This window comes from Lampetra planeri, chromosome 29 (assembly GCF_965212315.1).
Source record: "Lampetra planeri chromosome 29, kcLamPlan1.2.h2, whole genome shotgun sequence".
In the NCBI taxonomy this organism is placed as follows: domain Eukaryota; kingdom Metazoa; phylum Chordata; class Hyperoartia; order Petromyzontiformes; family Petromyzontidae; genus Lampetra; species Lampetra planeri.
This window is the reverse complement of record NC_136135.1, coordinates 11958350-11986325: the sequence shown is the minus strand read 5'-3', so window position 1 is coordinate 11986325 and position 27976 is coordinate 11958350. Positions and strand designations below refer to the sequence as shown.

The 27976-nt window shown below is 49.0% G+C and overlaps 1 protein-coding gene across 1 annotated transcript; it reads right to left on the bottom strand.

Moving 5' to 3' along the window:
- Positions 1-248: 248 nt before the first annotated feature.
- PCSK7 (proprotein convertase subtilisin/kexin type 7) lies at positions 249-27369 on the bottom strand. Its single transcript, XM_078608277.1, has 17 exons — positions 27286-27369; positions 18931-19454; positions 17779-17924; positions 16765-16899; positions 16214-16376; positions 14226-14316; positions 12962-13016; positions 11859-11997; positions 10081-10181; positions 9076-9243; positions 8385-8492; positions 7356-7458; positions 6746-6896; positions 5264-5352; positions 3406-3496; positions 2474-2591; positions 249-1951 (listed from the first exon to the last, which is right to left on the bottom strand). Exons 2-17 carry the CDS (start codon positions 19400-19402, stop codon positions 1406-1408), a joined length of 2676 nt encoding a protein of 891 aa, XP_078464403.1. The 5' UTR covers positions 19403-19454; positions 27286-27369; the 3' UTR covers positions 249-1405.
- Between the last annotated feature and the right edge of the window lie 607 nt (positions 27370-27976).

The following is a 27976-nucleotide window of genomic DNA, read 5'->3' as shown; positions in this document are numbered from 1 at the left end:
GAATTATTGATCATGGTGTTAGCGCACGGTGCTACAAACCCAGCGACCGGGGTTTGATTTCCACTCACAGCCAACATCGGTGACAAATATCTGAACTGGTCTTGGATTTCCCAAAACGTACAGATTTCTCAGGACAGCTGCCACAGAAAAAAAGAGAGTGATCCTGAGATATCCAGGACATGTGGAAGCCTTAGTTTCAAGACGCAAATATATCACTTAAAAATCAACTGTTTAAAAAATACGCAAAGTTCAAGTAGATTTCTCTTTTAATTGAAAAATAATTATCAATATATTTGGGTGCATTGTGCTTTACAGATAAAAGATTTCAAAGTACAAATTATTACACCGTTAAAACGAAGAGAAGTTGTATAATCGGTGTGCAGACCCTTTTCTGGAAGTGTCAACAAGCAAGCAGTGCAGAGCAGCAGACTGCGGGCGGCTTCCTGGCCCAGAGCAGCGTCCTGAAGCGGCGCGCGTCCACGCCCAAGCCATCTCCTCAGCTGCGCACAGAATTACTCTTGAAATCACGCAACAAAATACACCCGCAACAGGCTTTGTCCACATCTGAGCAAGAAGTTGCCCACCAAGGATGTGGTTTGGCCACGCCCCTTACAGCATAGTCCTGCCCCCTTACCTGGTGACCTCCACCTGCACCGGGGTCCTAACGACCAATCGTAGCTAGTGAATGTGTCATGTGACGAAATGGGTCACTACAAATCACCGCCCAGAACAACGTTTGCACGCAGAGTTTGTCTCTTAAATGTAAGCAACCGGCTGTGGAACTGGCAACATAAATAATTCAGTCACATTCAACAGACTTCTGAGATAGATCGCTCAGGTGAGGAGCCGACTTAAGTCATTGGAATGCAAAACTCTGGGACACATTCCAACCGCCGCCCGCACAAAGTGCCGTGCAACAAGACGTATGTAATAATAATCATCATCACACCGCGAATAAAAATATAATCCAGGGCGAGCTCCAGCTCTCCCGTTTAAAGGTACCCCGATCAGATCCCTCCATCTACAAACCCTAAGGCCATTAGGTTATCTACAAATATCCATAATATATCCCAATAAAGCTCTGCAATTTTATGAAGTCAAAAGTGATTTCCTGCTCAAATGAGCACTGAGGTGGTGTTTATCTCCTGTTTATAAACCTGAGTCAGTGGAGAAACTTCCTCATTCCTATAAGGGTGAGACTATCCATAGGATAACCACTGTTGACTTTTATACAAAGCGGTACCCATTTCATTGACCACCCCCCCCCCCCCCCCCAAGGGATGGGCTGAGTCAACTTCCAACCAGGAATTTAACCTGCAACCTTCCAATTGCGAGCCACTCGCTCCGCTTCCGAGCCACCTAGCTGGATTTTATGATGCCCACTCGAAACATCTGGTGCACAGCATCAGGGATTCGGTGGCTCCAGAGCCACTGAGGTGTAGCCCTGCGAGTTGTGTCTGCTACTCCGGGGACTGGCCACAAGCTGCGCGCAACTCTCCGACGGCTCGACCTCCAAGCCCAGCAGGTTCAGAACCGCGGGCGCCGGCGACGCGTCGGAGGTCCCGTCGGATGGCATTTGTTCCCCGCGCTCATCCGACGGAACCTGATCCAGGAAATGGGAATAATCCGGCTCTCCCCCATCACGCCGGCCGCTGCTATTAACGTCACCGTCGTCTGCAGCGGCATCAAGGCTACGGTCGCCATTGCTCTGCGGGGACAGCTGCAACGGGATGAGCTCTTCCGATTGGTCATGGCGGTCTCGGTGGTTTTCGCTGCGAGCGCGAGAACACCGGAGGAGGAGGAACTGGCGGACGGCGGCGAAGGTGCAGCGTGTCGACGAGCCAGACTCGGCGTCCGAGCGGGCGTCCCCTTGCGGGTCGTAGCAGACGACCACTTCCAGGAGGTAGTACATGGCCCAGAATGAGGCCGAGCAGCCGAGCAGTGCGAGGATCTGTGGCAGCAGCGACGGGTCGGGAGACAATTGCGTACATACTTCAACGTGTGCGTTACGTATAAAAGTATTATTATTCTTGTTTACCAAGAAAAAAACCTCACTGTATGTCAAGACTCGTTTTCTGGAGTAATCCAAATTGAGTTATTTGCAGGTAATTTTTCAGAATTTGGATGTTTGGCCAATACCAGCAGAGATACAAGTTTCAGCCCTGCAATTGCTTGTTCATGCCACTTGGTGGAAGGACATCTACGAGAGGATATTTGGCCTACGATTCCACACTGGCTGTTTTATAAATGGCGGGGGCATAACCACATCTTCACCCCGCCACACACGGCCTGCCAAGCGACAGTCATGTACCCATTTATACTGCTGGGCAGACAGAGGGCCGGGGGAATTGCGGTCTTAAGAAACTTTCCCATCCAGCAGTGGATTGACAAAAGGATTGTACGTGTACACAACATACCACATCTAGGTCTAGAGGAGACACCCTTTTAGCTAGACAACGGAATGCTGTTGTACCTTCAGAGTGTTGGGGTCCAGAAATTGAGGCGCACTGTCTGGCTGCTCAATACCCGGGTCACAGGGCAGCGAGAAAGAGTCGTTGAGAAACTCGCCGCTCATAGCTCGCGCCACCACCCTGCAGCACAAGCACAGCGGATACGGCCACAGACAAACACACTGCAGTCAATGGGTAAAGTAGCAGCCCTGCAAATGCTCGCTTCCACCACTGCTGGTGGAAGGGTGGCCACTTCTAGAAAGAGTTTCCAGAGAGACCTAGAGCGTATCGTGTTTACTACTGCTCCATATTGGTCAGACTTCTTGGAAGAGGTGAGAGTACCCAAACTTTACCCCACCACACGCAACCTGCCAATCGACTGTGGCAACACCAATTTATTCTGCTGGGTGGACAGAGGGGCCACGGTGGCGAGGTGTTACCTCCCTCGTCTGGTGTACAGGAGGTCGTGGGTTCGATCCCGACCCTGACGCTTGCTGTATATTTGGAGTTTGCATGTTCTCCCTGTGGTTGTGAGGTTTAGAATATTTGGCTCCTGTAAATGTCCACATGATAAGCCACTTCACTGGGCAGTCATTTGTGGCCAAGTCGCTACTTAAAAATAGCTACACATCTCAGTGGAACTTACCTGGTAAAATAAACATAGGTGAGGGGGATTTAAGAAACTCACACTATTATTCCGACTGCCACACCAGGAGATCGAACTGGTGACCTCCATGCATTGCAAGTCCAGTGCACTTCCCATTACACCACGTAGCACCACCAGTCAGACACACACAATATTATAAGTCTTGCCAGAGCTTCTCTGGCTGTCGAGGACAGAATCTTTGCCATCAGTATTGTCACACTTCTAATAAAGAGAGTTCAGCAATAATGCACAATTACCCACACACACAATCGTATAAGTAACAAGTAATGTAACAATTTATATGTATACCTCTTCCGCTGCTCTATGTGTTGTGGAGTCCAGGAGTTCCCATACAGAGTGAGCTGCCATGAATTCAGCATTCCATGCACCACCAGCCCATCTGCCCAGGGGAATAAGCAGAAAAGCATGCAGGGGTTGCATTTGCCTATGTGTGTTTTTTTTAAATACTGTTTGCTAAACAAGAGGCCCAAAGGCCCAAATGCTAAGTTGCCAGTAACAAACAGCACAATTGAAGGTATTAATAGATATGGAGAGTTCATACATTTCGTGAATTGAGTAAGGTTATAAGAACATATGGAAAGGAATGATGGGAGAGAATTCCAAAGTGCAGCAGTGTGAGAGAATTAAAAAAGAGAAGTGTTGTGACCTGCAGTGTGGTGATTGGGTGGCATTACTGGATGAATGAGTAGGTGAGGGTGTTGTGACCTGCGGTGTGGTGAGTGGGGGGTGAGTTACTGGGTGAATGTGTTGTGACCTGCAGTGTGGCAAGTGGGTGAGTTACTGGATGAATGAGTGGGTGAGTGTTGTTGTTGTGACCTGCGGTGTGGTGCGTTGGTGAGTTACTGGGTGAATGAGTGGGTGAGTGTTTTGTTGTGACCTGTGGTGTGGTGTTTGAATACAGTATGGATGAGATGATGTGCATGATACATACATATCCGAGAATCGATTTCCATTTCTTAGCCTGAATTACAAATCGCAACGTCATACATGGAAAGCACAAGATGGGGCTACTTTCCACACAACTCCTGCAACACAGGTGGTACAACCATTAAATTATGACGCTTATTTAGCCAGCAAAGCTTCACTGAGTCTCAAGACTCTTTTTCAGGAAGACTCTGCCAAGTTTTCGCAGAAGGGGGCACAATGTTGCTATGTACAGCATAACCCAGTTTAACACGTGGGCTTTTGCGACCAATATTATCCATAAGTGGTGTTTTGGCCTTTTTTGCACCTTGCACCCAAAAACAGCAGGATGTACATACATAATGTGCATGCGTGATGTACATACATACATCACACATGCACATTATGCATGCACATTATTACGTTGATTAACTGTGACTAACCCAGCCAATAATATCCATTGTAATTTATATGAATACATTAACCCCCCCCCCCCCCATGCCTGGTCCTCATACCTGAGTGGCTCACAAGTGATGACATCCCATTTATCCCTCTATTGAAGACCAAAACAGCATTTATCCACAACTCTGGCTGTCCCATGAGGAGGCTGGTTGTAATTACTGGTGAAACATCGTACTCGAATTGTAAATGTGGGTTTACTCTCCAACACACCAGTGGGCTGTACCAGTAATGAATTGGCATGTTCTGTTTACGTGACAAACCTTCCTAATTGGCTGTGTCGGGTGGTGGCGGGTTTAACAACACATTTATATTTACGTGATCTAACCCAAAAAAAACTCTATTATGGAGTCTAACTGAGTGGTCTTCATTGCATGGCTCGCAGGGCCACTGGCGGCCCCTAGTGGCCCTTTAGTGCGGCCCCCGACACAAATGCGCTGTCAAACCCCTATGGTTTCAAATGTGTGGCGGCCCTCCCACTGATGTCTTGTCAGCGAAAGTGGGCCCCCACTCTGAAAATTAGTGAAGAACACTGGTATAACCCAACTAAGTAATATGCAAGTATTTTTTCAGCATTGGAATGTTTTGGCCAAAACCAGTTATATTTCTACGTGTAAAATGTTTTGCTAGAGGAGGAAACTGGAGATCCCAGAGGAAACCCATGCAGAACAGGGGGAGAACGTACATACACGAGGGTGTTGAAAGGTGTGGCTACATGTGCCAAGCAAATACATGAGGTGGTACATAAAAGCACATGTATGTCTGTGGCTGTGCGCATTATTACCAACATCCTGTATTTTAAGTGTGTACGTTCCGCTAGCTTCCTCTCCCCAACAGCGCAGAGTAGAAAATGTCCAGTCATAATCCTTGTTTCTATAAAAAAAAAGACAAAGATCCCCCATATAAGCTTGACAGACAGTAGAAGCAAGTGCTGTTAGCGAGCACCAAGTAAGGCCGATACGGCACACAAGGGGGTGGATGGCCAGCACCATGCTCGCGCCGCCTTTGTCTCCCTAGTGGCAGTTTACACACCGCACCAGGTACTCATTTAAGGCTGAGTCGACCTACGGGAAGCCCAGAACCGGTTCAGATAATCATCACTGGTGTTGGACGTGAGCGGGAATCGAACCTGGGTCGCCAGGTTCGTAGCGCAACGAGCTAACCGCGAGATGAAAGCACACAACCCACACAGACAGTTGGTAAATCTCACTTTCATTGCAGTACTTTAACAAATAACCAGTGTCACTATTAACTCAAATTATTTTGTGCTGAGGCCAACCAGTTTTCACTCCACATTCATGTTCTGCTCCTTTTTGATACGTGCGCCTATTCACCGCTAAATGACAGCAAGCGCAAAGGTGGAATTGATTAGCTTGGTTAGGGGACCCGGTCACATGACCCTTGAGCATTTACAATATTTCATGCAGATCGATGGCTTTACAATAGCATTTACAATAGGGGCGCTGCAGTGCCGAGATGTTAACTACCTCACCTGGTATGCAGGAGGTCATGGGTTTAATCCCAACCCTGACACCTGTATATTTGGAGTTTGCATGTTCTCGCCGTGGTTGCATGGGTTTTTCTCTGGGTCCTCCGGTTTTTCCCTCCATATTAAAAATCAAAGTGCGTTTAGAGTATTTGGCTAATATAAATGTCCACATAATAAGCTACTTTATTGGGCTTTCATTTGTGGCCAGGTTGCTTCTGAGCTCAGTGGGCCTTAACTGGTTAAATTAAAATAGCTTAGTTGTTATTGTTTAGTTTAGATAGCCTACTTAGGAGACCTGGTCACGTGACCTTTGAGCATTTACAATACCTAACACAGATAAACAGGTTTGGAATCGCTGTCCAGATTGAGGGTCCTCTCGCCACATGAACCTTGGAGAGGCAGGGCCAGCCATTTGAAGATGCAGTCTGCACATTTTAGCTATGTAAGTCTGTGTTAATCTAGCCAAACTGCAACCTTGCAAATACAATACCACAGTTGAGTGGTGACGGCCACGCTCATTAAACGTAAAAAGTGGTGGCGCAGTGGTTAGCGCACCGCGCTTCGAACCTAACGACCCAAGTACAATTTCTGCTCACAGCCAACGTCAGTGACAAATATCTGAAATGGTCCTGGGCCTTCCCGAGATTGACTCAGGCATTGGGGGAGACAAAGGAAAAACAGGCGTGGCGCTAGCTATCCACCCCCTCACATCACGTGCCGCAACGGGTCTGCTCAGCTATACGCGGAACCTTTGTCTTTTGTTGCGTTGCTACAGACCGGTCGAGGGTCCGGCGCGTGGCCATAGTGGACGTGGTGCCGCTGGGACACGTGAGCTCGATGAGGAGGTTTCCGCGGAACTCGTGGCTAATGACCACGTGCAGGGCCACATGCTCCAGCGTCACCAGGTCCCCCACCGACAGATTGCTCACTGTGAGAAGGGGGGGATCACAGACAAAAACAAAGGTCTCCCGTATAGCCTCGACAGGCCGTTGGGGCGAGTGCTGTGAACGAGCAATCCCCCAATGAAGGCCGGTACGGCGCACAAGGGGGTGGTGTGGCCAGCGCAGTGGATGGCCACCACACCAGGTACTCATTTAAGGGTAACCGGGATTGTATAAATAGAAGCAAAGTGAGGGTAGATTGCATGGAGGAAAACTGCAACAGCACTGCGCACTCACAAATAATGTCACTGACACTTCTTTCGAGTACAAAATAAAACGACAAATGATATTGCTCCGAAGGTGTAAAGACATTTGAAATGCCAGCGGCACATCATTCTTGCCGTTTCAAGTGTATACGCAAATGCACGTGCCCTTCTTCTGGGACGGCACATGCGGTTGAAACCAATTGAACCGGGCCATGCTGCGCAGGTGCAGTGGGGCGTTACCATGCAGACTAGATGAGAGCATGGCAGGGAAGGGAGGGATGGCCTTGTTCTCCGTCTGCAGCTCGGAAGTGAATGAGCGCAGGTATGGCACCGTCTCCCACACCTGACACACACACACAGAGGGTGCGTTTAGGCCAACGGCCGAAATCACCATCATCATCAACCAGGGCCAATCCACCGCTGGATGAAGGCTTCACCCCAAGCTGCCACCTCTTACGGTCCTGCAATACAATAATCCATCCTCTTGGACGCACTCCATTCCTTGGCTGCCACTCCCGTTATTATTCTTGACCACTGTCGATCGTCCCTTCTAGCCGTGACATGTCCTACCCAAGCACACTCGCCTGTGTCGACAGCTTGGATAACATCATGAACATGCGTACGTTATCGACTCAAGTGAGCGATACGAGTGTAAAAGCCTGAGAGAAGAGAGACACAATTAACGAAGGAGCAGGGACCAAGAGACGGGCACAAGGAGTGGAGCGGGAGGGGTTAGAGCTGAAGGGACGGCAGCAGCAGCGAGACGATGTCACAGCATTCGGAGGCCATAATGTAGGAAATAAAAGAGAACGGGGGGGTGGGGGGCGGGAGGTGGGGCTCTACCCAGCAGTAACAACAACGTAAATACCGCATTGGGATTTACGCCGGAACAAGTAGTGTACCTAGGGCCAGTTCACTCTGCAGGATGAAGGCTCGCATTAGCAATGAAAAACTGAACAGTTACTAAACACCCGTATACGTAAAAGGGGCGACCACTATGCATAACAAGTGTTACGGGCTGCTGCTCTGATAAGGGCAGTGCAGAAAAATTCATTGTTGTACTATACTATGCTCTAATGTTATGCTCCCCACTTTCACCAACCCGCATTGAACGGCGCAGTGAAGTATGGACAAATATCCCTGTGACCCCCGCACAACGTGAGGGGCCCTCATCCAACGGTGGCTTTGACAAAGGGTTGTAAATGTAGATGAATACAAATATATTTTCACGAAAAAAACGCAAAGGAGGATGTGGGGATGCGGCGTTACCTTGGCGGCGTTGACGAGACGCCACGCATTTAGAACTCCAAAGCCGTACTTGTGACTGTGGTGAAACCCAGCTAGATTTTCATCCCACTCCGATAAATATTCATCAACCTAGGAACAATAATAATATCGTATTTGTATACATAGGTATCAGTCGCCCAAATTGCAGACCGAAACGCTGCAGAATTTGCAGCACATGCTGAGTTTTGGCAAGGAGAAGGGATAAACCAGACACGAAGGCAGCCAGGACGGGCATGTTGGGCCAACTCCACGCATGAGTGTTTACAAGGGGGAGGGAGCAAACTGCGGGGGTAGCTGTCCCAGTGCAGCAGAAAGTGCACACAGCACCGAGGGAGGGGGGGGGGACAATGATGCTATGTTACTTTTCCCAATTAAGTAATTTGTGAGTAACGTATCAAATTCGGACCATGTTGTCGGCAAAACATGGCCTACTCTTTTAAGAACACAGGATCCATAACTCCCGTAGCTGTGAAGTGGAAGGTGCATACAGTTCATGGTTAATACACACTGCGGTATTAAACAGGGAGGCCGTCGGCACCGAACCTCTGCAGCAAATGCCAGATGTGCGACTGCCGGAACACATCACCGCCCGCCCCTCAGAAGGCACATGTTCCACAATAACGCAGCATTTAAGGTACCATGATGGAAGTGTACAATAACAGAGCGACGGTACCATGACGGAGGTGTAAACGATCAGGTGCTGGGCGTCTCTCCACGTGAGGCACGGCCTGGCCTGTAGTGCAAGTGCTAAGATGGCGGCCGCCAGGGGGGCGGCTGCAGACGTGCCTGTGTGACCCTCAGTGCACCCCGACCCCTGGCCTCCAGTGATGTCGCAAGTGACCTGACAAGATGAAGGAGGTACAAGACATCGTTATCGGACTTTATAGTTTTGGAACGGAGTACATCCACACTGGTTCACAGAGGAAATGGAGCAATTACATAAGCTATTGTGTAGGTGCTGGGTGGATTATTACAAAGCAGGACCATGAGAGATGGTGGCAGTTTGGGGAGAGAGCCCTTCACTGGACTGACCATGGCTGATGATGTTGGTAATGAAAGAGTTGGCAAAACAGCCCATAGCAGCACCCTTCCCAAATAATTCATAACTGGTCAGGCTTTTCTGGCTAACTGAAAGCTGAACTTTCCATTATTATCAAATGCTGGACCATAGCAGAAAGAAGTGTCACCCAGTGTGGTGCAGGGTTATATGTACAATGCTGTCCTCACTGGTGCGTCCATAACAATCAACATCACTGTCATATTTGCATTCATATGTATTTGCTTTAATGGCTCAGCAACTCAAAGTGCCCTTACGTCACAGCTCCAGCGGCAGCTGTCCCTGTATGGCACAAGGGGACCCAGTACCTGGACAGGCAACTGGTATGGCATTAGTCTGCCAGTAGAAGGTGGTGTTTTGCTATGTGTCATTGCAACTGAGTCAACTGGAGTGTCATTTTCAATATTTGGACCATGCCACCGGCACACAATGGCCTACTCGTATCGAATATCGGGGGGAGGGGGGGCAGGGATCTTTAACGTCCACTGAGCAGACGGATCCTATTCACGGTTAATACATCCGCAGTAATAACCATGGTGGCCTGCCAGATTCAAACCACGAACATCTGCCAAAAAGAGGCAAATACGCTGCTGTGTAAACACTGCGCAGGGCAATACGTACGATGCTGCGCTGCCTGACATCGCCGCTGCTGAAAGTCACACCCATCATGGCAGCGCACTCCTCGGCATAGAAAGGCATCCCTCCATTCTCGTCCACCGCCCCTGAGCACCACACAGCAGGACACCGACAACGACAATCACACACCATTGTCACCACCGCAGGATTTAACCCCAGAGTCAACGCGTGCGGTCTACCCCTCTTTACAAATCGACATCAATGCTTCTACTCGATACCATCCAGTAATAGAGCGGAATCTGTTCAACAGGCCTCACTCTGCTGATGAGACCAAGTCCTTGCTTGCATTAGCAATGCTGCTTGATAACATTTGTCTGGAAAACTGCTAACCTCATAGATAATAATATTATTATTATATAAATGTAGAGAGACGGAATGGGGTTCTGCTTCTGTTTTCAAACATGGGAGTCTCATCACATGATTGGCTGTGATGTGCAGATACCCAAGAGATACATATTTGTTACTTGCCAGTTATCAGCATCATCAGCCACTGTCAGTCCACTGTGGATAAAGGTCTCCCCACGCCGTGTTGGTTATAGGAGTTGTTTGACCATATTGTACCACGCTGGACAATATGGATCGGTAAAGGCGGTGCCTCGGACTAGTTCCCACACTGTTCACAATTTTACAATTGCTCTTGCTGAAAAGTGGTCTTATGCAAACCTTGGTAAACGGTCTATCATCATATTACCGATGCGAAATTTGTTGTACTGATTAGGCACCGATTCATCTCAAGCAGGTAGCTTACCAGCCTAGGGCTCTGGAGAAAGCTGAAATCCTAGTGCCACACTTGGTCAGCTCTGAATTATCCTTTATAACCAGCAGTCTCATCACCAGCTGTGGTTCATGAGCTGCACCTCTCAAGATAGGTTGTTGTTGTTCAGTGCTAGTGCACATGGTCCCAGTGTATCACAATACACTCGCTTTAAGCCACATGGCCGCCCTGGTGGACACCACGGGGTGAGTATTAACTATAAGTACGTGTTGTCAGCTTCACAGTGGATGCGAATCATTCCGTGACGTCGTGGTGTAAATTAGCAATTTCGGAAAATTACCCAAACATTACTTAGTCGGGAGAATATACAGCAATTATCATCTCCTGTTGCAAACCAATGCAGACTGTAATTGCTCAGGAAACTTAGCGCCTTCGTGATAGCCTGGTGCTATAAGGATGGCACAAATTATTTGATTTGATAAACAGTCACAGCCATGCTGTGGAAGTCAGCGGTGTCCGACTTGTGAACAGTTCCCGGAGGTTAATGGGGATATTAAAGGCAGGATCCACGCAGTTCATCCCCCCCCCCCCACTCGTCACGGATAAGTGGAAATATACTGCACTACTTCTAGATTTGAAGCTTTCGTGACTGCAAGGAATCATCTTCTTAGGTTTTTTCGGTAAAGTCACGTAGAAAGTAAAATAAAATAAAAACAAAAATCACGACGTTTCGGAGGCAACACAAGTCTCCGTCATCAGGTGGGACCGTCACAACCAGATTAGCTGTATCACTTGATACACTTGATACAGCTAATCTGGCTGTGACGGTCCCACCTGATGACGGAGACTTGTGTTGCCTCCGAAACGTCGTGATTTTGTTTTTATTTTATTTTACTTTCTACGTGACTTTACCGAAAAAACCTAAGAAGATACTGCACTACGTCGCTGCAGGCCACTGACTCAGTACCGAGCCAACTTCGATGCGTGTGTGAACCTAACAATAGATTTTATTTGGTAAATTTAAAAGCTGAACAAGTTGACCGCTCACCGATAGTGATTGTGTATATGGAGTTGGCGTAGCCGTCGTAGTTACAGTTGTCCTGGTATCGACCTCCGTTGCCACTGGCGACCACAAATATGGTCCCAAACCCACGGCGGCCGCCCACGACTCCCCGCTGCAAGGCGCTCTGGGAAGCCAGGTGCACAACACACACAGTGGACATCATTCCAGCAGGAACCACACGACACTCACAGTCCACTCCTCAGTGAGCAGTTTGTAATAATAATGTATCATTTGTACCGCACATAATCTGTGTTGCCTCTCAGAGAGCGAAAATGATTCGGATGCACAAGAAAGCACAGACAAGCGACAAGGCAGCCAGAACCTGCACCAGAAAATTGCCCAATCTCTGTGGTCCTATACTGGAACATCTGGCCAACTCCATTCATTCGTGATTATAGATGTGGAAGGAAAGCTGGAGTACCACACACGTGCGAGGGGAGGGGCGGTAATACTCCTTGTACAGATGGAATACAGATGGAAATTAATTCACTTGCTGTACTGCCATCGTACCCTGGCTAGCCGGAAAATTATGACCAACGCCCACGTGTAAGAAGGGAGTTTCTCAACTGTGTGTGTAATCCACCCACCCTCGTTTCCAAAGTGCAGCATAGCCACAAGCGCTGTGCAACTTGAGCGCGTGTATCTGAATCGTTTTCCCTAGACGTTCGTGCAACCGGTTGTCAGCAGTTTATTATAAGTTATTGTACGTAATTAATCATTATAATTATTAGTTGCACAACCTGTTGCTTACAGACTCCACTTGCACAGGTAAGGCCCACTGAGCTATGTAATGCTCTTTTTCAGAAGTGACCTGGCCACAAATGATAGCTCAACGAAGTCATATATCACGTGGAAATTGATAGCAGCCAAATACTCTGAAGGCACGTCGATTCTAAATGTGGAGGGAAAAACTGGGGGACAAAGAAAAAAATCCATGCGACCACGGGGAGAACACGCCAACTCCAAATATACAGAGGCATAGGGGTTAGCATCAAACCCATAACCTCCTGAATACCAGGCGAGGTAGTTAACATCTCACCACCACAGCGCCCGTCCTCGGCGTTGTGACTGTGCGTGAGACACGTTACCTGGCCGAGCACGTGAGGTCCATCCACCGTCTTTCCGTCATCATCGGGACCCCAACTGAAAGGCACATGAAGCTTGACCGGTTTACCCTCATGGATAACAACCCGCAAAGACCAGCGTGGTGAAGTCTGGTCAAAAACAGAAAGGCATTGGAGTCCTTCATCCAGCAGCGGATTAATACAGGGCTATGCATACATCCATTTTAATGTGAAATTTTATTAAGGGACTGTGTGTTATCTTGGTGTAGTCTGGGACTGTTTTTGTATTTCTGCCTTGCCCAAGATTGCATTTGGGGTTGATGTACATTTGCAATTTGTACTTATATATTTGATTTATTTATATTTAGTGACTTGCTTACCCTTCCTATACTTTGCACTCCCATCGTGTTTTTGTGTTGTTTGCTGCTGTAACTTTCTGACCCAGTGCCCCTACCGGATATCTGCGAAAAAAAGCTTCATAGCTCATCGGATTCTTCCAGTCTAAAATAACAGAATCGTCAAAATCTTTATTTAGAGTCGTGCATCCAGCAGGTAGTGTATTGTACTTGGTATTGTAGTGTTCAGGAAGCAGTGCGAGACGTGGTACGTGTGGGGTTATTTATTATTTATCATTCATACTCTTGTTTGCCCAGCAAGGCGTCATGGAGTCTCAAGGCTCTCGTCCAGGAGGGTCCTGCTAAGTTTACACAGAAGGGGGCGATGATGCTGCTGCTGTGTGTAATCCCAAATCTGGCCTTCATAGATGCTACTCACCAAAAGCACTTGCCCCGACAATCTGTTAAGGCGATACAGGCGATCTTTATCTTTGATCCCAATTCAGAAATATGCAGGTAATTTTCCAGCATTGCAATGTTTGGCCAATACCAGTTACATTTTATGTTCTGATTTGAAGCTTTCATGACTGCAGGAATCCACTCTTTGTTTCTTTCGGTAAAGTCACGTAGGTATAAAATAAAATAAATCACTATTATTTTATACCTACGTGGATTTACCGAAATAACCAAAGAGTATTTTACGTTTTCTTTAGCTACTGGAGCAAATCAGATAACCCAGTCAAAATCAACAAAAGAACAGAGTAAGAACACAAAAAAACTCCACACAGAAAGGCACCCGAGTCGTGAACCAAACCCAGGCCCTTCTTGCTGCGAGGCGCGAGCGTCACTGCTGTGCCACCCTGCCGCCTGGTTATAACGCGCGGGCAAGTGGGCATTATGAGATGTGGCTTGAAATACAAATTGCCCAGTTGCGGTAACGTTGCTGTGCCTACCTGCAGCTGTAGATGTGGTTGAGCTGGTAGTGTGTGTTGAATGCAGTGGCCTCCATGTGATCAGTCAGGGGCCCATCCAACAATCTGATCCCTGCAATCACACGTACGCACGCACACACACGACAGTTGTTATGCAGTCATTAAAAGGGGGGTGGTGACGCGGTCGAGCGGTAGCGCGTTCGCCGCTTGTTACGGAGGTTCACCATTTGAGTTTGGTAGCCCCCAACTGAAGGAACGTGAAGTACGCACGTATGTATAACTTCTTTCACACCGTACATAGCCAACCGTGCTAATCGGGAGGTGCGGGGGAAGGACAACAACATTTTTTAAAGCGCTGCTAGTGGGTGGCCAGGTTTGACTCGTGGAGGGCGTCGTACGAGGTGTGCGGCGCTTGCGGCATGTTTTGTTGTTCAAACGGAGTTGCTGAGCACAGGCCCGAAATGTCATGTGGCCAACAACAAACACGGCACTCTATCCCGATTGCTGAACTCATTTGTGGGAATTGTTCAAACTCACCGCCGTGAACTAAAATAATACGAATCAGCGCGTGGTTAAGACGCTTGTACACCGTGTGGAAATTGAATTGGTTTGGCTGTGTCGGGTAGTGGAGGGTCCTGATGACAGATTTGGTCGAGATCAAATAACACTATGTAACACAATTTTTGTTCCTGGGTAGTAAGTGTTATTTCGTAATTGCTTATGCCTAAAAAGTATAGAAAATGGCTATTATTCCCCACAAACTTAGCTTTTGTGACCAGGACAGTGATATTTTGAAATTTTACTATTTTCAATGAGAAAAACAGGCAAATTTGTGTCTTTTCCTTCACATAAAGTCAGAAAAAAACAACATGAATCAAAATTAACATGTATTTATACTAAAGTAATACAAAAATGACAACAAAAGAGTTCAAAATGAGTAATTTTTCGAGATTTACGATTATACTGTAAATCACTTTCACGAATCAGCCCCCAAATGTAGTCTCCCATCATGTTCTCGTTATACTGTCCTTGGTAGTGGCGTTCAAAGTCCAGTATATCCTGGTGGAAGCGCTCGCATTGCTCATCCGAATACGCTCCCATGTTCTCCTTGAATTTATCAAGATGAGCATCAAGTGGTTCACAATCGATTATTATAATCGATTGTGAACCACTGTTAACGTTGTAATGGATAAGGGTTGACACGTTTCTTGAATTGAGCAAGGTCATAAAAGTTTGGGAACATTTACACTGCTATTTACTTAATTTGAAAACTCATGGCAAGTGTCGCCCCCCTTCTGTGAAAACCCGGCAGGACCCTCCTGAAAAAAGTCCTGAAAATCCGTGAGGCTTTCCCGTACAACAATAATAATGCATGCATTGCTTTATAAATACAATTCAAATTCCAACTGGGGATCAGCCAATAATCTTTATGGAGGTCGATAAAATAAATAAGTACCACTTTGTAGGTAAGTCATCTATGGTTGCCCATGTATAGACTCACCCCCACCATCGGAATGTGGAAATTCCACCACCGGTTCAGGGCTGTGAAGAGGAGATGATCACCTCCTCAATGCTCATTTCAACAGGAACTCACTTTAACGTTTGTAATTAGCTCAAATTAAAATTCCTGGTGCGGTTTTGGGATTGATATCTGAACCGGTCCTGGGCACCACCATTTGCAAAAAAAAACTAGGAATCCCTCTGACTTCAGCTGCCAAATGGTTTGTCTGGACCCCCGCCACGGTAATGTGGAAATAACCACCGGCTCAGACCATAAGAGGTTTTTTTTTGGGTTAGATCACATAAATGTAAATGTGTCATTTAACCCACCACCACCCGAGACAGCCAATTAGTAAGGTTTGTCACGTAAACAAAACGTGCCAATTAGTTACCAGTTAAGTAAATCGGTGTGTTGGAGATTAAACCCACAACATTAACAATTCGAGTACCGTGACATTTCGCTGGACCACCGAACAACCGGTTGAACGAGCGCAACGCGGGGAACGCACCGGCCACCCGGGAGCCGTAGGCCGCGCCGACGCCGCACAGCGAGTTGTTGGCGACAGCGGCGATCTCCCCGGCACAGCGCGTGCCATGCCGGCTCTCTTGGTCGCCGGTGCCCGGCCGTGGGTCCTGGTCTCCGTCGGTGAGGTCGTAGCTGCCCTCAGCACACTGGGACACACACGTGACATGTGCACACGTTACGTGCGCGCGAACGTGAAGTATCGAGATGCCACTTGCGTGCAGTGTTTAGTGACCTGGGCTCAATTCCCAGCCGCAAGCCAACTACGTCAGCGGCGAGTGATATCTCCGCTGGTGCTGAGCCTCCACTATGTCGTCCCAGCCTTGAATGAGTATCTGATGCGGTGTGTAAACATTAGTGCAGAGGAGACAAAGTTGGCCAGGAGCGGCGTTCGTTGCACCACCCCCTTACGCACTGTGCCGTCCTTAACACGAGCTCACTAACCGCACTTGCCCCATCAATCTATGTAGGCTATACAGGGGATATTCGTATTTATCTTTGTGTGCTGGCGTGGTGTGTGCGCACGCAAACACGTACATAGTTGCTCTGAAGGTCCGGAAGGGTGTGCTCCACTCCATCGTCCACCACCGCCACCACCACCCCCTTCCCCGTCACCCCTCTCTCCCACACCCCTGTCACGTTCAAATCCATTCCGGGGGTGTGCGTGTTTCTCTGCGCGAAAAAACAAACGTAAAATACACTGTTAGGGACACGAACCAAGGCTGCATTGTTAAACACGACCCCAATGCCCTGCCCAACGAGCCACTGGTTGCAGTTGAGAGCATCGACACGCCAACAAGTTCGCTGCTTGTTGCAGTGGTTCACAGTTCGAACTCGGCAGGCTGCCCTGGCTATTACCGCGGGTGCACTCATCATAAATACATGCCACCTGCTTCACAGTGGGCATTACAGATACCATGTGTTACTCAAAACAAGTAGGCCATTGCGTGCCGGCGTCGTGTTCCAAACTTGCCAAATTAGACAAATTACCTACAAATTACTCAATTGGCATGATGCATAGCTATCCTCACCCCTCTCTGCCAGATTAATGCTCCACTTGCAGGCTGGTTGGCGATGAGTCACCTTGTGCCGCACAGGAATTAAAGCCACTGGGGTTGCCCTTCAATTATTTGAGATGAGATTTAAGGCGCTTGAGTTTCTGAACCATATAAATAGAAAAATTATTATCACTATTACACAATAAGATAAAGAACCCCGTATAGCCTTAACAGGCTGCAGGAGCAAGTGATACGAGCAAGCACCTATGAAGGCCAGCACAGCACACGAGGGTGGTGGATGGCCAGTACCACGCCAGGCCGCCATTGTCTATCAAGTAGCGATGTTTACACACCGCACCAGGTACTCGTTTTTTGAGGCCGAGTCGACCTTGGGGTCGGCCCAGGTCCGGTTCAGATAGCCGTCAATAGTGTTGGCCCTGAGCGGGAATTCAACTCGGGTCGCCGGGTTCATAGGGCAGCGCGCGAACCGCAACACACTACCGCTCACCCCAATGATAGACATACACACACCCACACACTCTATTTCACGTACCAAGTGCCACTGTTTGGGGAATTTTGGGTCGTTAAACGGGAGGCTGCGTTTCACTCGACGTAATCCTTTTTGCTCCACAGACCACAACACAGCTCGGTGCTGTCGCAAGGCATCGTGGGTCGTCTTCCGCGCATTTCCGCTTAAGCCTGCGAGGGGTGCACAGAGTGGCCGCGGAGTGCAGCTGCGTTACGGACGGCAAGTTTGTAAATATTTTTCAAGTTTCAGAGGTGTGTCAAGTTTATTTTGTTTAACTGGGCGAGAACTCAGGAGACGATGAGAGACTCATTAGCAAGTCACGCCAATGTCCCCTGGTGGGGAACCGCACTGCGTGCGTTGTTGCACCAAAGTAAATGTAAAATGGCCAACCCGCCATACTAGGGTAATCTCATTCGAAATTAGTTTTTGTTTCATAATAAAAATATAATTGGCATGTTAATTTGCGTTTTCGCAGCCAATGTTTACGATTCATCATTTGTTTTGGTGGGGGTTGTTGCATTTGTGCATTTTCAGATATTTGTGACATTTTAAAACATTTCCTACTGGAGAGATTTTGGAAAGCACATGCTAACACCTCCTCCCTGTGCTGGGGCTGTTTTGCTGAAGTTCGAATTTGGCTCAGTCTCTTACAACTTTTTCCAGATTATACGTTTATTTTAAAATTGAGTTTTAGGTCAAATACATTCCAAGGATAAACAAAATGACGAATAATATTGTGCATGGCTATGGAAGACAAGATCGGTTTGATGATGGAAGACAAGAATGTACACATTAAACCTAAACTATGTAAAAAAAGTATAAATTTGATTTCCTGCTCAAATGAGCATTGAGGCGATGCTCAGCTCCTGTTTTCAGCCCAAAGTTAATAGTGGAAATGCCACATTGCTATGGCAGGGGTGTGTATGTATGTTGAACGTCTTTCGTATGTAGCCAACCGTGCTAATCGGAAGGTGTGGGTAAATATTTCCATAGGATCACTTTTGACCTTCTCACAGTGATATGTATTTTATCGACCCCGCAGGATGATGAGCCGAGTCAAACTATGTGGGTCATACATGATTGTCATGGTGAAATTGCGTACCATGTGCAACACTGACATTCACATCAACGCTAGCAGTTTGGAACACCTATAGCTGGTTCGTGACAGGGGCACACCTGTGTGCGGGTGTGAGTAGAGGTAAGTGCCCGTCAACTCTCCGATCTGCCCGTGGTTCTCCAACCCAAGTGACGCGGCCACGTCTCGGGCGAGGCGGTCGAAGCGGGCACGTGTCTCCTTCTCGCGAACGTGCCACTGCACCTCGTGGCGTCCGGCGGAAGACCGCGAGTCCGATCCAAACTCCCCGTGAGACGGCAGACCCGAACGCCGACCCTCGACCTCCGGGCCGCTCGGTTCGGGCGCCACGTCCCGCTCGTCGTCCGCCGACGGAAGGCGCAATCGGGCGGCTAGGAGGAGCCGCCCACCCGCCGGCAGGCTAGCGGCGTGTTGCGGTCCCTGTCCCCGCAGGGAAGCGATGCCGACGAGCAGCGCGCAGCCGAAGCACAAAAGCGAGAGGGGGAGGCACAGCGACGCCAGCCTCCAGCGTGGCCGGTGGCTCGGCGGCGGAGAGGGGCGGGCCTTGGCTGCCATCTTACATCGGCCATTTTGCCTCTTCTTTCAGCGTCATAAAACCATCACCGCACTGTCGAAGAGAAAGACAAATGCAGAGTTTCTATAAAGTTATTTGTACGTGTGGTTGATTATTTTCTTGAAAATGTAGCATGTTGTTGAGAAGCATTGAAAACGAATTTCTTTAAAACTGCTTAGTTTGTTGTCCTTCCCCCGTACGATGCAAAAGAAGTTCAACATACATACATATACAGTAATCCCTCGCCATTTCGCGGTTCAAGTTTCGCGGCCTCAGTGCATCTCGGATTTTTCGAACTGATTTAAAGGCCTCATTATACCTGTGCAGTAATACCATCATCATCATCATTCATCATCACATTCATCGAACTGCACAGGTCTGTCATCGTCGTCATTGTCATCGTCATTGTCGTCGTCGTCATTACTGGAGTCAAGTCTCAAGATACTACTGTCATTGGTGAGTTTAGAACACCATAATACGTATCGTATGAGAGAGTGAATGTATAATATTAAGGTTTTATAATTAAATAGATTTAAGTAAAATATATATATAAAGTATAAATATACATATTTTAAACATTCTGGTACCCACACACACATATAGGGAAATTCCTAGGGGGCCAATCCTACTTCGCGGATTTTCACCTATCGCGAGGGGTTCCGGTCCCCATTAACCGCGATAAACGAGGGATCACTGTATATTCAATACATATTACAAGGTTATGGTGGTTTCTGCATCTCGCTTAAGCCAGAGATTAACACAAGCGTCCATAATTTATCCCCAATTTTGCAGGCACTTACCATAAGTGGCCGATATTACGGCTGGCGTAGCAGTAATGTGCAGAGCCACACGCCCCCAACCACTTTAGTTCACAAATGTTCACACGCACTGCACCAGCAACTACTACCAGCAGTGACTCATCCTGCTGGTATAGGAGGCATACATGGCTTGGAAGGGCACTCACGTGGCGAGTGCTGGACACCACTCCCCATGCGTGCCCTACGCACAAGACGCAGCACTCCCCCCACAGTGAACTCGACACAAATGAGCAACGGCAAACAGCAACCTCTGCAGAAAGCTTTGCTTGTGTTGGCTGGCGTAGTTTTTTTGTGTGTATGTAATAATGGTTACTTATATAATAACGAGGGTCATGCTACATTGGAATGTTTGGGCCACGGCAAGTGACATTATACATGTCTGGCTATGGGAGAAAACTGGAGAACCCCAAGGAAACTCAAGCAAAACAGGGAGAGAATGTGAAAGCTCGGTACAGAAATGTACCCGAGCGGCATTGGTGCCGTGCCATAAACAGCCCCCTTATCTGCCACTTATATTATCCGCAGGCACGGTCTGGTCCGCAAAAACTCCCCGCATCTGCGGGCCTATTCTTCCTGTATACTCTAGAGTACATTACAGCGAAAAATATTGCGCAGTCCACAAGGAAACTTTTGAAGTGCAATGTATGTTCCACACCTCCGATCGTGAAAATGCTCGTTTCAATAACAGTGCCTCGGGGTAAATGAAAATATCGTACAGTATGATGTGTTTGGGATATGGCAGTGGCTTCGGGAGGACTCCGTCCAGCCAGTGGCTTGACCACGGTTGATTTTAATCGTGTACATGTTTTTTAACACAACAATTAAATGTAAATTTGAGAAAAGATATAGGAATCAATAAGGATTTAACAGTTTTCAGCTAAGATGTAGTTCGGAGATCGCCGGTTCAATTCAACCTTCCCGGGCGGGCAGTTGAAACCATGGGGCAAGTTTTTTTTTGGGTCATCACCGAGTTTCCATCTTTCATAAAGTACAGGCAAATATAGGCCAACAACAAGAACACGTTCTAGTCATTGTGTAAGCACGTTAAAATGTGTACAAATTAGCTTAACATGCTTAAGCTGTTTTTGGCTTAGCGCCACTGACGGCAATAAGCTTGGCTTTGAAACGGGGAAGGGGGGGGCAAGCGTCACTGGCAGCTTTACACCAAAACTTTGGGAGCGGCAAGCCAATAGACTGCCACTCGTTTTTGTTTACATGGGAAGATGCTCAGTGAGATCTTTGTGCTGCCCTGTGATGAATAACGCATTCAGCCGTCAGACTTCAGGGACAACCCTGCAATTTCTTGCTGGAGCCACTGCTGGCGGAAGGACCTCCAATAGAGAGAACTCAAGAGAGCCACTCTTGAGAGAACAGTACTTGGCCTACTGCAAGAGGTGAGAGTACCCAAACTGTATCCTATCAGATATGACTAGCCTGCCGATCAACTGACTCGTGTGCCCATTGATACGGAGTGCCACGGTGGTATACAGCAAGTCGTGAGTTTGGTCCCGATCCTGACGCCTGTATATTTGGATGTTGCGTGTCTCTCCCTGTGGTCACATGGATTTTTCTCCGGGTCCTCAGGTTTTTCCCTCCACATTTAGAATCAACATGCATTTAGAGTATTTGGCTGCAATACATTTCCACAGAAGCTACTTCATTAAGCTACTATTTGTGGCCAAGTTGCTTCTGAAAAAGAGGGACACAGCTCAGTGGGCCTTACCTGGTAAAATTAAAATAGTTTATAGTTTAGTTTATGTACGTATAGTCAACTCTTTCGCACCGTACTGCTGGGTGGACAGAGGCGGGGGGAATTATCTAAACGTTCCCCATTTTTTTAAAGTTTCAACTGCCTCGCCGGAAGATGGAATGGAACCTGGGACATCTTTGTTGCAGGCCCATTGTGATGGCCGTCACACGACGGTGGCGTCCCTGCATACTGTACTGAACGTATGTAAAGTAAAACAAGTTGGTGAACGTGCAAAAACAAAAAAGATGTGAGAGCAGGTTATATGAACATCGTGCCAATTGGCTAAGGTGCTCGGGACATCCTGAAAAGGACTAAAATTATAACGAGTGGGCAACTGAGAACTGCCTATCTATGTAAACACTTGTTTAAATAGTTTTTTTTACCACTGTTCAAACAATACATATCAGTAAAATGCCCATGGACAGCCTCCACACAGTGATCCAGACACAAAGCAAATAGCAGTACAGCGGGCTTTATAAAGGTTTTTGTAAGCTAGGTTAAGCAATGTACAAATAATACCCTTATACATGAAATAAAACTATACCGCACAAGTTATCTGGGGGCATGCATGCCTAGCTCTCTCTACCTTAAAGCACAGATGAAAGTGTAAAAACTTTTACACTTGTTCAGGTTGTGAAAAGCAAAGGTGCAGCCATGCAATTGCTTACGCACACTACTGCCGGCAGAAGAGCCTCCACTATTTGGCCTACTCTTCCACGCTGGCTAGTTGTCTTGAAATAGATTGGGAATACTCACACTTTACCCCACTGTGAGGCTCCAATAAATAGGAACCGTCACAGGCTAAAACGGCGTGGGACGAGCTCGATCCACTGCTGCTGTGCGACGAGAGATGCCAGGCATCAACCTCGAGCGAAGAGGCCAGGCAGCACAGAGGGCCACGTCTTCGAGGGCTAAAATATGCACACAGCTCCCACACTTCTCACCACCAATCTTGAAGGCTGAGAAGTGAAGTAATTCCTTGTGTATAACGCTGAACGATGTTTCGTTTTATAATAACAGAGTCATGACTGCAAATTGCATCTCACAATACGTTCAGAAGCCACAGACAATTTATAAGGCAGCCAGGCAGTGTAGAGCTGGCGCCAACAATTGTGAATGCTCTGCCGTCCTCTGTATATTGAGATGTTTTCAGCCAATCAATGAATGTTCATACATGTCGAAGGAAGCCGGAGCACTCGGAGAAAACACAGGCGTGAGAGGGGAGCACGCATGTATAAAACAACACCACACTATGCACGGTTTTAGTTTACATCTCCCTCAGCAGCACCTGTAGAGAATAGGCATTGTACCCTACATGGGAACGATGTACACATTCATCCTGATTAGAGTTCATCAGCAAAGTACAGTCATAGGAACCTACATCACTATGTGCCAGTTTAATGTAAAAAAACAGATACCATCAGGACAGCATAACCCCTTCTACTGTATTGCCCTAAGTTGTGCCTGGGCTCCTCGAGATAATAAATATGATCACGCACTGTCGACTCTTTTCTACTGCACAACCTGGAGACGCCTGGTTGTTGTTTATCCACTGCAGAAGCCGAGCCGTGCCGCTCACGTCACACGCAACGTACGAGTTGAGATGCCATGGAGCTTGACGCCGCGTCCTCACAGTGGATTTGACTTATGTCACGTGCGACACACGGGAGTATTATCCACGCCGCCCCTGGCCCTGTTTGACCCCCGAGCACAGATTCAGACATGTGTCATGAGGCGAGCGTTTCACTGTTTAGTTCCGGTTCAGCTTCGCAAATAAAACGACCCATACGACAAGAGAGGGCCCTGCGCTGGCGCAGCTCAGATTCGCCGATGGAACAGGGGTACGACAGTCCTCTCTAAAAGCACGACCTGGAACGACTTGGATATTAAACAAGTCCACCTGCACTGAACTACTAAACTGAACTTTGTATTTTACCAGGTAAAGCCAACTGAGCTATATATTGCACTATTTCAGAAGTGACCTGGTCACAAATGATAGCTCAAAGTGGCTTATCATGTGGAAATTTATCGTAACCAAATACTCTAAACGCATGTTTTTAAATGTGGAGGGGAAAACCGGAGGGCCTGGAGAAAAATCTACACGACCACGGGCAGAGAGACGTGCAAACTCCATAGGGTTGGGATCGAACTCATAACCTCCAGTATACCAGTCGAGGTAGTTAACATCTCACCAATGTGGCTTCCAATTAATGAAGACAAAGCATCATCTTTTACTGCCACGATCCGAAGGTGACGATATGCACCGAACCAGTGGCCCGCGATGCGTGTCAACTTGTGGCCCAGTTTTCAACGCACAGTGTTGGCCTTCGTAAGCACGGCACAGAGTGGATGTGTGGCCTCCACCTGCACACATTTCCCAAGTGTGGAATGCGTGTCCTGCATACGAGGTCGATTCAGGCAACTTTGTTTTTGTTAAACAAAGTTTCTGAGCACGCGCCCAAATGCCCAATATGTTTAGAGGCCAGCAACAAGCAGCACCACTATCAAAGTTGTAATGGATAAGAAATTTCACGTTTGAGCAAGGTCATAAGAAACCTTGAAAAAAATGTTAACTATGGCAGGGAATTTCAAAAGTGACACAGCTCGAGGGAATGAGCAGGAAGAGAAGTCTGGTGACCTGCGGTGTGGTGGTTGAACCCGCTGTGGTTGAGGTGAATCAGTCTGGAAGACCAAGTCCTCAACATGGGTGGAGGAGCCAAGGAGTGAAGTTCACAGGAACCATCGTAGTCGTGATAGACGAGAGGTAAGGAGACGACTGATAAGGAGACGAAAGGTAAGGAGACGACTGACTGCCCGTGAGCGAGTGAACGGAGTGAATCCAGTGAGTGCTGGATCACCAACCCGCCTCTTTCCATAACTCAGAATCAAAATCTTTGTTTATACTGGAGGAATGCGATGAGCTATAAAGCTATTTTTTTACAGATGTCCAGTAAGGTGCGGGTCAGAGTTACAAAAAATATACCTGCGTGCACACAGGAGACAATCAGCCTTAAATTGCCCACATGTCTATCGGTTGTTGAGTTATTAACGCCTTCCAACTGGGTTAAAATGCAATTATGCACGAGCGTTTGCCAGTCGGAGCTGATCCACTTAAAGATGATTGACTTTGAACCAAACTTTAGTTTAGTACAGAGTTATGTTGCTATTCATGACTCGCCCTATGGACATCAGGGCACGCTGATCGATATGGGTCCACTCCTGCCGCACTCTTGGAGAGACAGAGACCACGGTGTGTGTCGTGAACGTGCAACCACATTCGCTCTCACAGCTTCCACGATGGCTGCGATGCTGCTGAATAAACAGCTCAGCAAGCAAAGACCGGGAACGCCTGAAATCACCAATGCTTGTAACACCTCACTACCGCACCACTCCCCTCACCTCCACTCACCTCAACCTCACCACTCACCTCAACCTCAGCCTCACCACTCACCTCAACCCCACCACTCACCTCAACCTCACCACTCACCTCAGCCTCACCTCCACTCACCTCAACCTCACCACTCACTACTCACCTCACCACTCACCTCAGCCTCACCTCCACTCACCTCAACCTCACCACTCACTACTCACCTCAACCTCACCACTCACCTCAGCCTCACCACTCACCTCAGCCTCACCTCCACTCACCTCAACCTCACCACTCACTACTCACCTCAACCCCACCACTCACCTCAACCTCACCACTCACCTCAGCCTCACCTCCACTCACCTCAACCCCACCACTCACCTCAACCTCACCACTCCCCTCACCTCCACTCACCTCAACCCCACCACTCACCTCAGCCTCAACTCCACTCACCTCAACCTCACCACTCACCTCAGCCTCACCACTCCCCTCACCTCCACTCACCTCAACCTCACCACTCACCTCAGCCTCACCTCCACTCACCTCAACCTCACCACTCACCTCAGCCTCACCACTCCCCTCACCTCCACTCACCTCAACCTCACCACCCACCTCAACCTTACCACTCCCCTCAACCTCACCACCCACCTCAACCTCACCACTCCCCTCACCTCCACTCACCTCAACCTCACCACCCACCTCAACCTCACCACTCCCCTCAACCTCACCACCCACCTCAACCTCACCACCCACCTCAACCTCACCACTCCCCTCACCTCCACTCACCTCAACCTCACCACCCACCTCAACCTCACCACTCCCCTCCACTCACCTCAGCCTCACCACTCACCTCAACCTCACCACTCCCCTCAACCTCACCACCCACCTCAACCTCACCACTCCCCTCACCTCCACTCACCTCAACCTCACCACCCACCTCAACCTCACCACTCCCCTCAACCTCACCACCCACCTCAACCTCACCACTCCCCTCACCTCCACTCACCTCAACCTCACCACCCACCTCAACCTCACCACTCCCCTCACCTCCACTCACCTCAGCCTCACCACTCACCTCAACCTCACCACTCACCTCAACCTCACCACTCACCTCAACCTCACCACTCACCTCAACCTCACCACTCACCTCAACCTCACCACTCAGCTCAACCTCACCACTCAGCTCAACCTCACCACTCAGCTCAACCTCACCACTCAGCTCAACCTCACCACTCACCTCAACCTCACCACTCACCTCAACCTCACCACTCAGCTCAACCTCACCACTCAGCTCAACCTCACCACTCACTCACCTCACCACTCACCTCAGCCTCACCACTCACCTCAGCCTCACCACTCACTCACCTCAGCCTCACCACTCACCTCAGCCTCACCACTCACCTCAACCTCACCACCCACCTCAACCTCACCACTCACCTCAACCTCACCACTCACCTCAACCTCACCACTCACTCACCTCACCACTCACCTCAACCTCACCACTCAGCTCAACCTCACCACTCACTCACCTCACCACTCACCTCAACCTCACCACTCACCTCAACCTCACCACTCACTCACCTCACCACTCACCTCAACCTCACCACTCACCTCAACCTCACGACTCACCTCAGCCTCACCTCTCCACGCACCGACACTCACACGACTCAACTCACTCACCTAATCACCCCACGACGCAATTCGCCAACAATTACCACTCACCTCACTCCTCAACTCGCCACTCAACTCACCTCCTCTCAAATCCGAGCTTCCACACTCCCACTCTACTCACACTCACTAGCCTCACAAACCACATTCACCTCGACTCACACTCACCTCATCACCCTACACTCACCTCATCTTACCTCACAATCATCTCCCACCCACCCACAGCCCCAACTCACCACTACACTCCCACTCTCACCTCGCCCCACTCCTCACCCGACTCACCCGGCAGGGCCCGGCTTGGAGTGAGGAGTCCGCGGAAGAGACGCGGCGCTCGTCACATCCGCGACTCCGAGACACGCCCCCAGCACCCCCCTCCCCTCCCCCCGTAGCCTCCCCTCCCCTCCCCCCGTACCCCCCTCTCCTCTCTCCGTACTCCTCCTCCCCTCCCCCCGTAACCCCCTCCCCTCCCCCCGTAACCCCCTCCCCCCTTACCCCTCCCCTCCCCTCCCCCCGTACCCCCCCTCCCCTCCCCCCGTACCCCCCTCCCCTCTCTCCGTACTCCTCCTCCCCTCCCCCCGTAACCCCCTCCCCTCCCCCCGTACCCCCCTCCCCTCCCCCCGTAACCCCCTCCCCCCTTACCCCTCCCCTCCCCCCGTACCCCCCTCCCCCCCTTACCCCTCCCCCCGTAACCCCCTCCCCTCCCTCCGTACCCCCCTCCCTCCGTACCCCCCTCCCCTCCCCCCGTACCCCTCCCCTCTCCCCGTACCCCCCCTCCCCTCTCCCCATACCCCCTCCCCTCTCCCCGTACCCCCCTTCCCTCCCCTCTCCCCGTACCCCCTCCCCTCTCTCCGTACCCCCCTCCCCACTCTCCGTACCCCCCGTATAGCCTCAACAAGACGTCGGGGCAAGTGCAGTTAGCGAGTCGCACCTATGAAGGCCGGCACGGCACGCGAGGGGAGGGGGTGGGTTTGCA